General features: G+C 40.2%; 1 protein-coding gene across 1 annotated transcript in view; it reads right to left on the reverse strand.

The window, feature by feature from the left end:
* Positions 1-12,306, reverse strand: part of DCHS2 (dachsous cadherin-related 2) — a 115,643-nt gene that overhangs the window by 68,093 nt on the left and 35,244 nt on the right. Inside the window, exon 2 of the mRNA XM_063135089.1 lies at positions 825-1,016. Within this exon, the coding sequence (XP_062991159.1) occupies positions 825-1,016 (192 nt within the window). The remainder of the gene's footprint in view (positions 1-824; positions 1,017-12,306) is intronic.

The raw sequence follows: 12,306 nt of genomic DNA on the forward strand, positions 1-12,306 counted from the left end.
GTTATGATAAAAGTGAAAGGAGAACAATTGCTTTTTTCTTTTTAAGGGGGAAAAAGAACTATGTTAACAGGGTTGTATCCAACACCGGTCCTGCTTAAAGTAGATCCAATGAAATTAATGGGACCTAAGACTAACATTGGATGCAAGCAACTGTTTGCATGATAAGCTCCACTTGTTCTTGGAGTAACCCCAACATGTGCAGGGAAGCCACTCCTGATAACTGTAGGGAGCTGCAACGACGGCTTCTAATTTGGTGCAAAGAGATGGCGATGCAGGTGGGTGTAGCAGGAGGAAACCTCAGCGTCTGCATGTATGCCACCCTTGCACATGGCCTACTTTAAGTCACAGCCTTGGACTAGAGCAAACACAACAAATGGAACAATCTCCCTGACGAGGCTCGCCTGGCACCAACGCTGCTATCTTTCCGGCGCCAGGTTAAGACTTTCCTCTTTGCCCAGGCATATGGCAGCACATCTTAATCACCCACATGTTTAGTTTTTCAACGGTTTTTAATGCTTTATGTGTCTATGTTCTGTTTTTTAGAATTTTAAATTTTGTATACTCGTTTTTATCTTAATTTTAGAATTTCTGTAAACCGCCCAGAGAGCCCTGGCTATGGGGGCGGTATATAAGTGTAATAAATAAATAAATAAATAAATAAATATGGCAGGTTAAATGGACAGGGGTGCCTTACAGAACACCACACGTCTGGGGAACCCATTCCGTGCCAGATGTAGTGACAGGCAGTGAAAATTAGCCTTCACACCTGAAAAATAAAACAACAAAAGTTTGCAAGAGTGACATTACCCAAGAGTGAAACTTACCCCATCTGTAGCTTTCACTAAGAGATCGTATGTGGACGGATCCTCTTCCCTATCAATGTCCTGCAACACACATATGCGGCCGTTGCTTAGATCAATCTGAAACGCTTTCGATTTTTCATAGTTATGGAATCCATCATAAAGAAAATATTCAATGCGGCCAAAGCGGCCAGAATCTCGGTCAGTTGCCTTGACCTGTGACAACACAATGAAGGTGGGGGGAGTTAATTCTTCCATTATTGTTGATGCATCACAAACACATTATTGCTCAAATAAAATGTACTTTTTATCATGACTTCAGCTGCAATCCTATATGCCCTAATCCAGGAGTACATTTCATTGAACACAACAGAACTTCCTTCTGAGTAGACATATATATAGAATTGTACTGTTAATTTTCAAAAATGTCATGATGAATTTTTGGAAACAATGTTCAGTACTGCAATCGTAAAGACTACAATTTATAGGACTGGGCAGGCTGGATGACAGTCTTTCGAAAACTAGAGGGTTCCATCCTTAAAGAAGGCCTAGAAATAATGACAGACAGAAGGTAGATGACACATAACACTGTAGCTATAGTCAGTAGTCCTTGTTGCTTGAGGCAAGGTGCAAATAGTTTACTTCAGGTTTGAGAACAGGTTTTAAACCTGCTTATGAAGTCATTCTTGAAATTCTGATCTACTTCATCTCAGGTGGTGCAACTGTTGCATGGAGGAGGTAATTTCTTTGAAGCACCCCCAAATTATACCTTACAGAGAGGGGGCTTCCAGCTCCATAAAGTGCATTGGATGTTACTGATTCCCAATACCAAAATACGCTTACAGAGCAATCCTATGGGCATCCAGGGAGCACTCCGACATCACAGCGCTCCAAAAATCCTGTGTTCTGCTGGCAGAGGCCCAACAGAAGAATAACGGAGGCAACCTTTGTCTCTCCATTCTCGTTCCTGCTGATATTCCAGTAGACATGCTTTTGAGTGCATCTAGCAGAGTCGTGGGGAGGGAAGCTGGGAGGCTTTAGGATCCTGTGGATCCTCAGAGCCTCCCCTCCACGCCCTCTTCATCATTTGCATCCTCACCCAAGGTTGGAGCTCTGACCTCAGCTGAGGAAACTGCCATGGTGCTTTCCCTGGCAGCTGCAAGGAATGGAAGAGGAATTCGTCATTTGGATTTCCCCTTCCTAGGTCAAAGCAGAGTCTACATCCTCAAAATGTAAGCTCCACAATATCCTATGGTCCCTGGGATGTTCTCCCAGGAACTACACCATCGCTCTCTTAATTTTGATATTTTGATCTGGCAGTTGTTGGCACAAAATTGTAGGATTAGTTTTATAATCACAACAACACAATGCTCAGCTATCCTCTCAGACAACCATCAGATGTGTTACTCTTCCATTATCTCTCCCCATTCTTGTATGCTGTAATCTTCATTCCTTAAAATCATTAATACCTAAAATAAACTTCAGCAGCTGCAGTTAAAAGCACAAAGAAGTAGTTATAACACTAGGACACATTAATAGTAAGTCATTCAGTAATAAGATAATAAATGGGAATTTCTATCACATGTTTTGGCAAAGTGTTTTACCACTGTCATCTTGCATGTTAATCAAAACCCAAGGCAGAAAAATAGATGTCTGTGTATAGACTGATTTCACTCATTTCCTTATGACAGTGTTTTGAAATGTGATTAACAAATCCTCTACCACATCCATCTCCATTAGAAGGGCTGATAGTCGATTTAACGGTTTGGAAAAGCACGTGGTAAAATCCCTCAGATTTGGCTTTACACTGCTTCAGAATGCACATTTGATGGAAGAAAGCATATTATGGAGAAAGTTTTGCTAGGACACTTCTTACTGGTATGCTTCCTGGTAATCCACGTGGGTGGACTTTTGACATATTAGACGTTCCTACCTATGGCCCTTAACTCAGAAGTGGTATAGGCCAAAGGGGATATACAGGTACATACAGTTGCCAAAATCAAGAGCATACATTTGTGACACAGCCTGACTGCAGCAATTGCATGACCCAACATACATATATCCTTTGGATTCAAACCAATATGTTCATGACCCTGAAGTGAATGCACAGATGCTGCAGTCAACACTGTGAGCCGTCCCAAAGAAATGTCAGGGTTTCGAATGGAAATTACAAATAACAATGCTCAGTAACATACTCCCTAGAAAGTATTTGCAGCATTTAGGTCTAAATAATAATAAATAAGGCTATTTTTCTTGGCTTTTCAAATCACAAGAGATAAACCATTAACTCTGTCTAATACCCCCAGAGAGCCATTGAAGGCCTAGAAAACCGGTGTTTAGCACTTAACTCAATACAACTTTCCAAATGGCCATTAAGAAGCTTGCTACTCTTAGGTCTGAAATCTCCATGTTCTGAAACAAACACCTACCTCACAGAACAGTTGCAAGGATAAACGAAATAAGCCACTACATTATAATAATGCTATTGTAATGCTTCCTGCCCTGCTGCAGTTTAGCACTATATGACTATCCGTGTACTTTCCAAGTAACTACATTTGAAAACTTGCACCTAAAATTGACTGTGGATGAGGAACTGTGATATGGATAGCAACATTCTGCACCTACAAATTAGACAGTGTTCAGTTATTCTTTTAAGGAACCAGCAGCTCCATGTGCATATAAAGGCTTTCCTCAAAACTGATAAACAAGCCAACAACCTTTTAAAAATAAAATTGTATATACATATCATGAATTAAAAACTGGCTGCCTTTTTCTCTGCAACCCTGTGAGTCCATCTAGCCATGGGCAAAAGTGCTTGTGATGTCACAGGATGCACAAACATTCTTACTAATGGCTCAAAGAAATCAGACTGTCAGTGCAGCTGCATTGAAAGAACTGATTTGGTCTATTATACAATGAGATGTGCATAGTCTAATCCTGTTTGTGATGCAATTATCACTAATCTGAGAATTATGTTATGATATTAGATTACCCAACTTTCACTCTTTTCAAGGTTCGTAAGTCTCCTATTATTTTTCTATTTATGTCATCTTCTCACTTATGATTGCAGAAGTACAACATGATTCTCAAAGAACAGAATCAAGTATCCTACTTCTGTCTAAAATGGCAGGAGGAAATAAAAGAGGCCCATACTATAAGGAATATGGAAGGCACTAGAAAATACAATGACAATAATTTCAAACCATCCATTATCTATGGAACTGTGGCAGGACATGAAATATGTAACAGTGTTTGTACTGAAGGAAATGCTGACAATTACCTTTGTATTCAGGGATAAACCAGAATTACCAACCCATTGGTTCCTTGCTCATAATAGCTGAAGCAGATGAGAAACCGTCACTTCACCCATATGTCATGACCCCAGTTCCAGACCCCCGTCTATTAGAGGTCAGACCTGACAACATGGAGGAACCCCCACAGGAAGCATAATTTGAAGTAAACACCCTGCTAGGGACTTCCATGGAGGAGGTAAAGGAACTTCAAGAGATAGCAATGCTTCCTCGCCCCACACCTGAAGAGGTTGTTCATCCTCCATTTCAAATGACTTTCCCCCAGAATCATCTGCAGTTTGGGACGGCACCTTTCCACACATCCCGGGGCTGCAGGAGGCTTTCATGCCCTGCTGGAGCACACCTTTGATGTGGCACCTTCAATTCTGATCAATTTTATTCCAAAAAGGTGGAGCATCTTACACATGCACGCACACATACACAGCTCTCTCAGTGCAGGACTACTTATGCTCTCATTTGATTCCAAGCTCCCTGTTAGACACTTGGTCTTGAACCCAACTATCTTATATCCAGCCACATGGTGACCTGTCAATGATCCTCACCAGCTGCTGATTACTTTGAGCTTTTGCCAAGCTTTGCCATTCCACCATTGCGGGCTTCAGCCTGGACCAGGAGAACACGTAGCTTAAAGATGGCATGACTTTTGTTGAGTACAAAACTTGTTAAGTAATAAATAATCCACGTTAAGTGATACGGAGTAGTGCCCTGATAATGAACTATTGTTGTGATCAAAACCAGAGGAAATGAAGATGTCAGAATAAGAACAGGCCTACAGGTGTATGGTTGACAGAGCAGAAAGGTTAACAGCTCTTTGAGATGTGGGAGGCAGAAGAACTCTTGTTACACATCTTTCATCTCAATTGATTAGGTGCAGATGGGAGTATTAGATTTTATGAAACTTGTGGGGTCAAGCTAAAGGTTTCTCTTTCAAATGGATAATGGGTTTAACTGGAGGAGAGAGGAAAGAATGTTACTAAAATACAGAGAAATACTAATGTTACATTGATAACGTAAGTTTGCCATAATAGTGTTTTCCCCAAGCACAGTCCTTATAATAATGGAAACAAGAAGGTACCTGCTGGAGAAATTCTGAAAAATTGTCACAGCACTTGATCTTGAAATCTATCTATCTGTCTAAACATACAGACAACTCCTGGAGGGAGAGATAAAATTCTCTTCTGTTGGTTTATACCACATGTGCATATAAATACCAAGATGTCAATAATCATAGAATCATATAATAGTACAGTTGGAAGGGCCCTATAAGGCCATCGAGTCCAACCCCCTGCTCAATGCAGGAATCTACCTTAAAGCATACCTGACAGATGGTTGTCCAGCTGCCTCTTGAATGCAAACCTCTACATGAGTATATTATAATCTTGACTGTTATCTATTGTGTATGAAGCTTTTGAACTATAATTTACACTAATGACTCAAAAGGCACAACTCTATTGCCTATGCAAAAGGGTCAGTGCAGACATAATCCTCTTAACCATTCTTAAGAGATTGGATGCAGGTGATGGGATCACCAGCTTTATATGGGCTGTAAATGGGCTACATCCATCTGTGTGGCTGGACTGACTGTTTTGTGTTCTCTTTGGCACATTCAAACAATGGCTTAGCATCACAACAATGTCCCCTGGCCAGCCTTGAGCTCATGCACTATCCTCATCTCTTCCTCTTTTGTGTACCAATGGAGGAAATGTAAAGATTTTCCACTACATCTGAATCGGGGAAACTATGGTTTGTACAAAATCAAAACAGGATCAGGTTGTGGTTTAATTTCCTGGTTTGTTAACAAAATTATGGTTTGTACAAACCACAGTTTCCCCATATTTGGACAAAATCATGACTAGAAAGCTTTACATTTCCTCCTCTCACATGCAGAAGAGCAGGGAAGTGCATGCATGTGGTATTTGCTTGTAATTCTAACCCAGGGTTTGCTATACTTAAATGCTCGCTGGCGCTCTCTCTCTCTGATAGAATAAGAGAACTAGGAAACACAAAGAGCTAAAAAAAATCAGTGTGTGTATTTTAAAACAAAACTAGATTTAATAATACTGTCTGTGAGAGTTAGTATTGTTGAGAGCAATATAAAGTTTTTAAATTGAACAGGGTGTAAAATAGTGCTATACTATAAGTGTATCTTAAATGATGCTACAAAAGGTTTTGCAACTTGCAGCCATCAGATCAAGATGAAGCCTGAGTTGTCAGAAAACAACTATAGGTGTGGTTTTATTAGGGTGACCATATGAAAAAGAGGACAGGGCTCCTGTATCTTTAACAGTTGCACAGAAAAGGAAATTTCTGCAGATGTCATTTGTATATATGGAGAACCTGGTGAAATTCCCTCTTCATCACAACAGTTGCAGGAGCTATACTACAGTGACCAGATTTAAAAGTGGGCAGGACACCTGCAGCTTTAACTGTTGTAATGAAGAGGAAATTTCACCAGGTTCCCCATATATACAAATGACACTTATTATTATTATTATTATTATTATTAATAATAATAATAATAATATTTATTTATAAAGCGCCATCAATTTTCATGGCACTGTACAGAATAAAACAAAACAAGACAATCTGCCATATGGCTTTCAATCTAAAATCACCATAACAGACAGGGGAGAGAGGGGGGAAACCAATAGGGGTAGGGGACATTAAAACTAAATATAGACTAGTATGACCATGCTACAGTTAAAAAGCTTTCGAGAAAAGAAATGTTTTCAAGTGAGATTTAAAAACAGAAATTGACGTTGTGGTCCCCAAATGCACTGGAAGAGAATTCCAGGCATAGGGGACAGCGAGCGAGAATGGTCAAAGACGAGTGAGAGATGTGGAAACTCTTGGGCAGGTAAGAGACATGGTGTTATTGGAGCGGAGGGCACGAGCAGGGCGATGAAGTGAAATAAGGGACGAAAGGTAGGGAGGAGCCAGATTATGACAGGCTTTAAAAGTAAGAAGAAGAAGCTTGTATTGGATTCTATAAGAGATAGGAAGCCAGTGGAGGGATTTTAAAAGCAGGGTGACATGATCAAAACGACGAGCCAAGAAAAGAAAGAAATTTCCTGCTGAAATTTCCTTTTCAATACAACTATTAAAGATACAGGAGCCTTGTCCTCCTTTTCATATGGTCACCCTACTTTTATACTATCAGTATGGTCCAGTTCAGACATAATGATCCTGATATGATAAACCACAGTTTACAGGGCCAGGAAAACACCATGTGCCCTCACATTTCATTTTTGCCCGTTCCTTTCCCTCCTGCTCTTGCAAAACTGCTATAAGAAAGCTATGTGCTTTCTTGAAGACCAATTGCCCTTGGCAGTTGAACAAAGAAAATATGTAATTTAAACTGTTCCTTTAAGGCAGGATCAGATCCTGCTTTGGAGGGAGCTTCCAAACAACAGTTTCCCAGACATCATGGAAAACTGGCTTAATGTCAGGTTATAGGCGCACAAGGTGAGATGGGAAGGGGCAAAGCAGAGAAGTACAGGCACATGTCTTGACCCTGGCACAATTAATCATGGCTAATAAGACTGAGATCATGATGTCTGAACCAGGCCTCCAGCTTGGAAGAATACCTTCCTTAGAAATGCTACTCGTGTACAAAGCACTGTCGAGCAAAAACATTAAGCAACATATGATTCCTATTATTCTTGTTTTTCTCCTTTATATTCTCTTTTTTAATATATAATTGTGTCAGAACTATTTTTTTTAGCAGACATTAAACCATACAAACTCCAGTGTGGCTGCTGAAGTTAATTAGGACAATTAGAATGTTTTGCTTAAAGGAACTGAAGCCATTATTACAGTTACAGAGTGATATATAATACACTGTACCGAAGCATGTGTAAATTATAAGCAGTTCATTCTGAAATGTGGCCATTTACTACTGAATACCAAGTAGGCTGTGATTTCTGCTACACTGACAAAAGCTGTTGGAACGTGTTATCCGTTTATTTTGTTCAGTGTAAATCCTGCAAACACCAGCAAGGTTAATTTTAAGCAAATGTGGAGAATCTAGGTTTATTCTCAATCTATGACAATCTCATACTTTCAGTGAAAAAACTGGACAACCACATGATCACCCATGAACAACCCCATCATTCCCACTCTTTATCTATTCTTCCAATAATAACAAGGTCTTGAATGCCAGATTGAATCGAGTATGCCTACAAAGTACATTTTTCATACCTTTCTAGCTGTAAAAATATATGGAAAAGTTTGTGCATATGTGTTTCTGCTTGTGCAGAACAAAACTACAAAGCATGGGTTATGCGAGGGTTGTCTAACCCTCGCATAACCCATGGTATGTGGGTTCAGACAACATGCTGCAACTCCATCAGGACTGCATATTCATAATGGTGGCACACACTGCAACTCACCATGGGATAAACAACCCACAGTGAGCCCAGCATGTCATGCAAACCAGGTAAAGCCACTTCATATGTTCCATATGTTGGATTAGTTGGGCTAGTGAACAATTATCTCAATTTAAAGCTGGGGCACAACCTAAAGATCAAATGTCACTACAATCTAACAAAATATTGATGCAATGATGTTACCAAATCAAGACCAGCCTTTTTCAGGCAGCGTGTTTACAAGGTAAAAGGATTAAAGAAGCAGAATCTAATTCTGGGGTCCCCAACATGGGATATTTCCCTTGGCATCCGCCACGCTTCCCAACCCTCCAGTTGTTTTAATAAATAAATAAAAATAAAATTGGGAGGCTGGCATGCTGCAAAGCAAAGCACTGTTCCCCAGCACCATCTATTTCCAAGAATGGCTCTGTGCACCACAGCTCTGAGCAGTAGAGGCCTTCTCTGAAAGTAACAATAGTAGCTGGCTGCAGCCCAGCCCTTTCTTTTGAAGTATGCCCTTCCACGCTGAAAAAAGTATGCTAGGAGTGCAGGCTAGCAGGAACTGGGGATGATATTTTGTCTGTGCTGTATGCATACATGTGTGTCTGTCTGAGTTTTGCCTGTGCGTTTTTCTGAGCATTGCCCATTTGCCTTCTGTGTAATGGATATTTTGTTGTATTTTGTGGGGGAAGCAAATATGTGATTTGCCATTTGGGGCTCAGGCCCCATCATATTGTACTGAGTTTCTTCACCTTGTCGCTGAGCCTCATCCACTCTGTGAAATTAGTGTTGGATGAGATGAGAAAACTGTGGGTTCAAAAGAGTAGTTTTGTGTTTTGAACTTCAGATTCCCTCTCTGTCTCATACTTAGGTTCCTGACAAGTCACTTTTCTTTTAGCCTTCTGGAAGATAGGTGTTTTATTACTGACCATACCCATCACGGCAACCATTTTGTGAGAGCACCTGTAGCATTCTCTCAAAATTCCAAATGTGCCCACAGGCCTAAAAGGGTTAGGGCCCCCTGATCTAGATGGTATTTAGGGGTGGGCTGTCCATGATTCTGTTTGTTTTACGTAGTAAGAATTTCATTAAAGTATAAAACTTAACCGAGATTTGATAGAATTTATTCATTCTGTCTAAATCATTCAGATATTTAATGGCTACTCAAATGCAACCTGACAGCCATCTTTTGAAATATCCATATACGTTTATTAGCAGTTGATCAAAAGTTGCTCTTGCAACTGTAAATTATTACAAACATGTAAATTATTTAGCAGTTATAAAAAAACAAGCCTGTATCTCAAGCAATGGATAGCTGTTTTGAAGGCTTAAGAGAAGTTAGATTCTGCATTTATGAAAATTAAGATGCTTATTGATACCTCCACAGGGCAAATAACAATAATTTCTAAAAATTGCAAGCAACAGTCACTCTTCGTAAAAAGATTACTATTTGAAAGTGAAGAAGTGAACAAAGTCTGTAATCTCCAATAAAAGCAGATGAGTTGTAAAATTCAGAGTCTGTAAATCAAACCATAATTACCCTAAGAAATCAAGAGTGTCATAAAGCACAGGCTGTTTTGGTTAATCTTCTTTGCCGGGGTGTATGGAAAATTCAAAACACAGCCAACCTCTCAGCTTGTCTCATTTATGCAAACTGCTTTTTTAAAGCTCTCCCATTTTCTCAACATAAATAACGTAGTTGGCAAAGGATGATATTTCTTCCAAGACATCTTGCAATCATATAGATTCATGTTCCTTGCCTCTTTCCCCCATGACAAACCTTACCTATGTTTGCCCTGGCCAAGCATCACACACATTCTGTCAAAGAACGCGAGAGTTGTCAACCTCATTTTCAGGAGAGGGCTGTTCTTCATCATCAAAGGCGGAAGGAAGAAAGCACTGAACGTGTCACCAGGCCATCCTTCACTTCTGTTTGTAAACCGAATTTATCTCCTTGAAGCTTCCTGTAACACGCAGGCAGCAGAACTGAGATTCTCACGCTCGCCTTCGGTGGAGCATGCTTCCAATAAAACTAATGAGTGTGACACTTCTTTAGCAGAATTGAAAAATTGTTTATTCAAGGCAATTCAGATTAACAGGAGTTGAATGTGACTTACTGATTCAAGCTGTCAGAATACATTTGTTTAAAAAGAAAAAAAACGGAGTAGAGAAAACTACACAAAAGCAAAACTTTACAAGACTTTTGCTGTGAGAAAAGCTTCTTATAAGTTCCTTTGTATGCACCTCCTTCACTGACAACCTGCAGAATTAGACATTTGTTGTAAATTACCTTACCACTGTAGCCACAAGACAGAAGTCTTAGTTGACATCAGTATTCAAGGGAGCAAACCCTCTTTAAGCCATTTTCTTGTCTGTCAAGCTCTAATAATATGATATCACAGAGGCCTTAAGGTGCTTCCGGACTAAGCGCTTATTGCAGAATCCCTGTGCCTCAAATACAGAATTTCACAGGGGGCAGATGATGTCGTCTTCCATTTGTAATCCACCCGCGTCCACCCGCCGCTTCTTCCATCTTCTTTCTTATCAGAAAAACCTCTTAAGGAGGAAATGGCAGAACAGATGCACAGTGCCTTTTGACCAGTAGCTCTAGGAGCCCTCCATCCAGAAGCACCTCCTGTCCCTTTGGAAAGCACGGATTTGACTTCTTCACTCAAAACTCCTCTATTGCCTTTCCCATTGTGGAAAGCGGGATTAGAATTAGGGTTATGATAAATTAAAGTGGAACCTGCACTGAGATGTTGCAGCGTATCCCGCCTCCGAGTCCTCCTGTTCAGGGCTCCAGCCAGTCTACAGCAGTGGCCTTCTTGCAGTATTCAGGCCTCTGGGAGCAGGAGTGCAGGAGGAGGGAAGAGGGAAGAGAAAATACTTCTTTTCTCACCCCAACCCAGCAAAGGCCTTCCTCTAGCATTAGAAGGGCTCAGGTTTGGAGGTGGCTGCTAGCCCTGAGCATGAGCGTTCTTCCATTTGGCTTCAGATGCAACATTACATTATTTGAGCTCTGGCCCTATCTTCTAAGACAAGATAATGAAGTCTGGCTGTCTTTAAAATACTGTATACATGAAAGTCAACATGCAAAGCATGCACAGAACAAGATGCTTCATTCACTAATAGTAGAACACATGCGCTAGCTCAAACAGGGCATACATGAAAGCAGCTTATTGACCACTGCGTCTTGGCAGCTGCTCAGATAAATAGGATTGCTATGTATCGAAGGACCGTTGCCAAAAGGTAGATTACAGTAATTATGCAATAGCCCAAGCTGCCTGACTCAAAAAGCTTTATCAGCAAAGTAAAAGAGAGTTTGTTACTGGTGTGTTAAGCAGGGGGCTGCAACGCTTCTTCACTGCCTGGTAAGGAATTTCCTAGAATTTAATGAAAGCGCTTTGAAACAGTAAGACATTACATTTCTGTAACTGCAACCTAATATTTTGGAGACAGAATAGAATAATAACATTATCAGGAATGTTTGCATAAGACAACATTAATAAATAAAATCTCAGTAACAACAAAAATGTATGTGACACTACAAAAAAGAAAAGAAAAGAAAAAGAAAGCTAAAACCAAGAGGCCTGTCATTTAGCTCACAGAAGGCTTCACATCATTGGTATGCATTTTCGTTTTCCTGCAATGGTGTGAGTTTCATCCCTTTAATAACCTAATCGCTATTTTAAGCACATGCATTTACAAAATCTGTATCACAGTCAATTCTCTAAGGTACATTCTGTTAACAAATTGCAAAGCGCTCGTTTCAGTAACTGATTGCAGCTGAGCCTGACCTCCGAACTCAATTTCAATCTAACCCCATGA

Source organism: Elgaria multicarinata, chromosome 10, assembly GCF_023053635.1.
Source record: "Elgaria multicarinata webbii isolate HBS135686 ecotype San Diego chromosome 10, rElgMul1.1.pri, whole genome shotgun sequence".
Classification (NCBI taxonomy): Eukaryota; Metazoa; Chordata; class Lepidosauria; order Squamata; family Anguidae; genus Elgaria; species Elgaria multicarinata.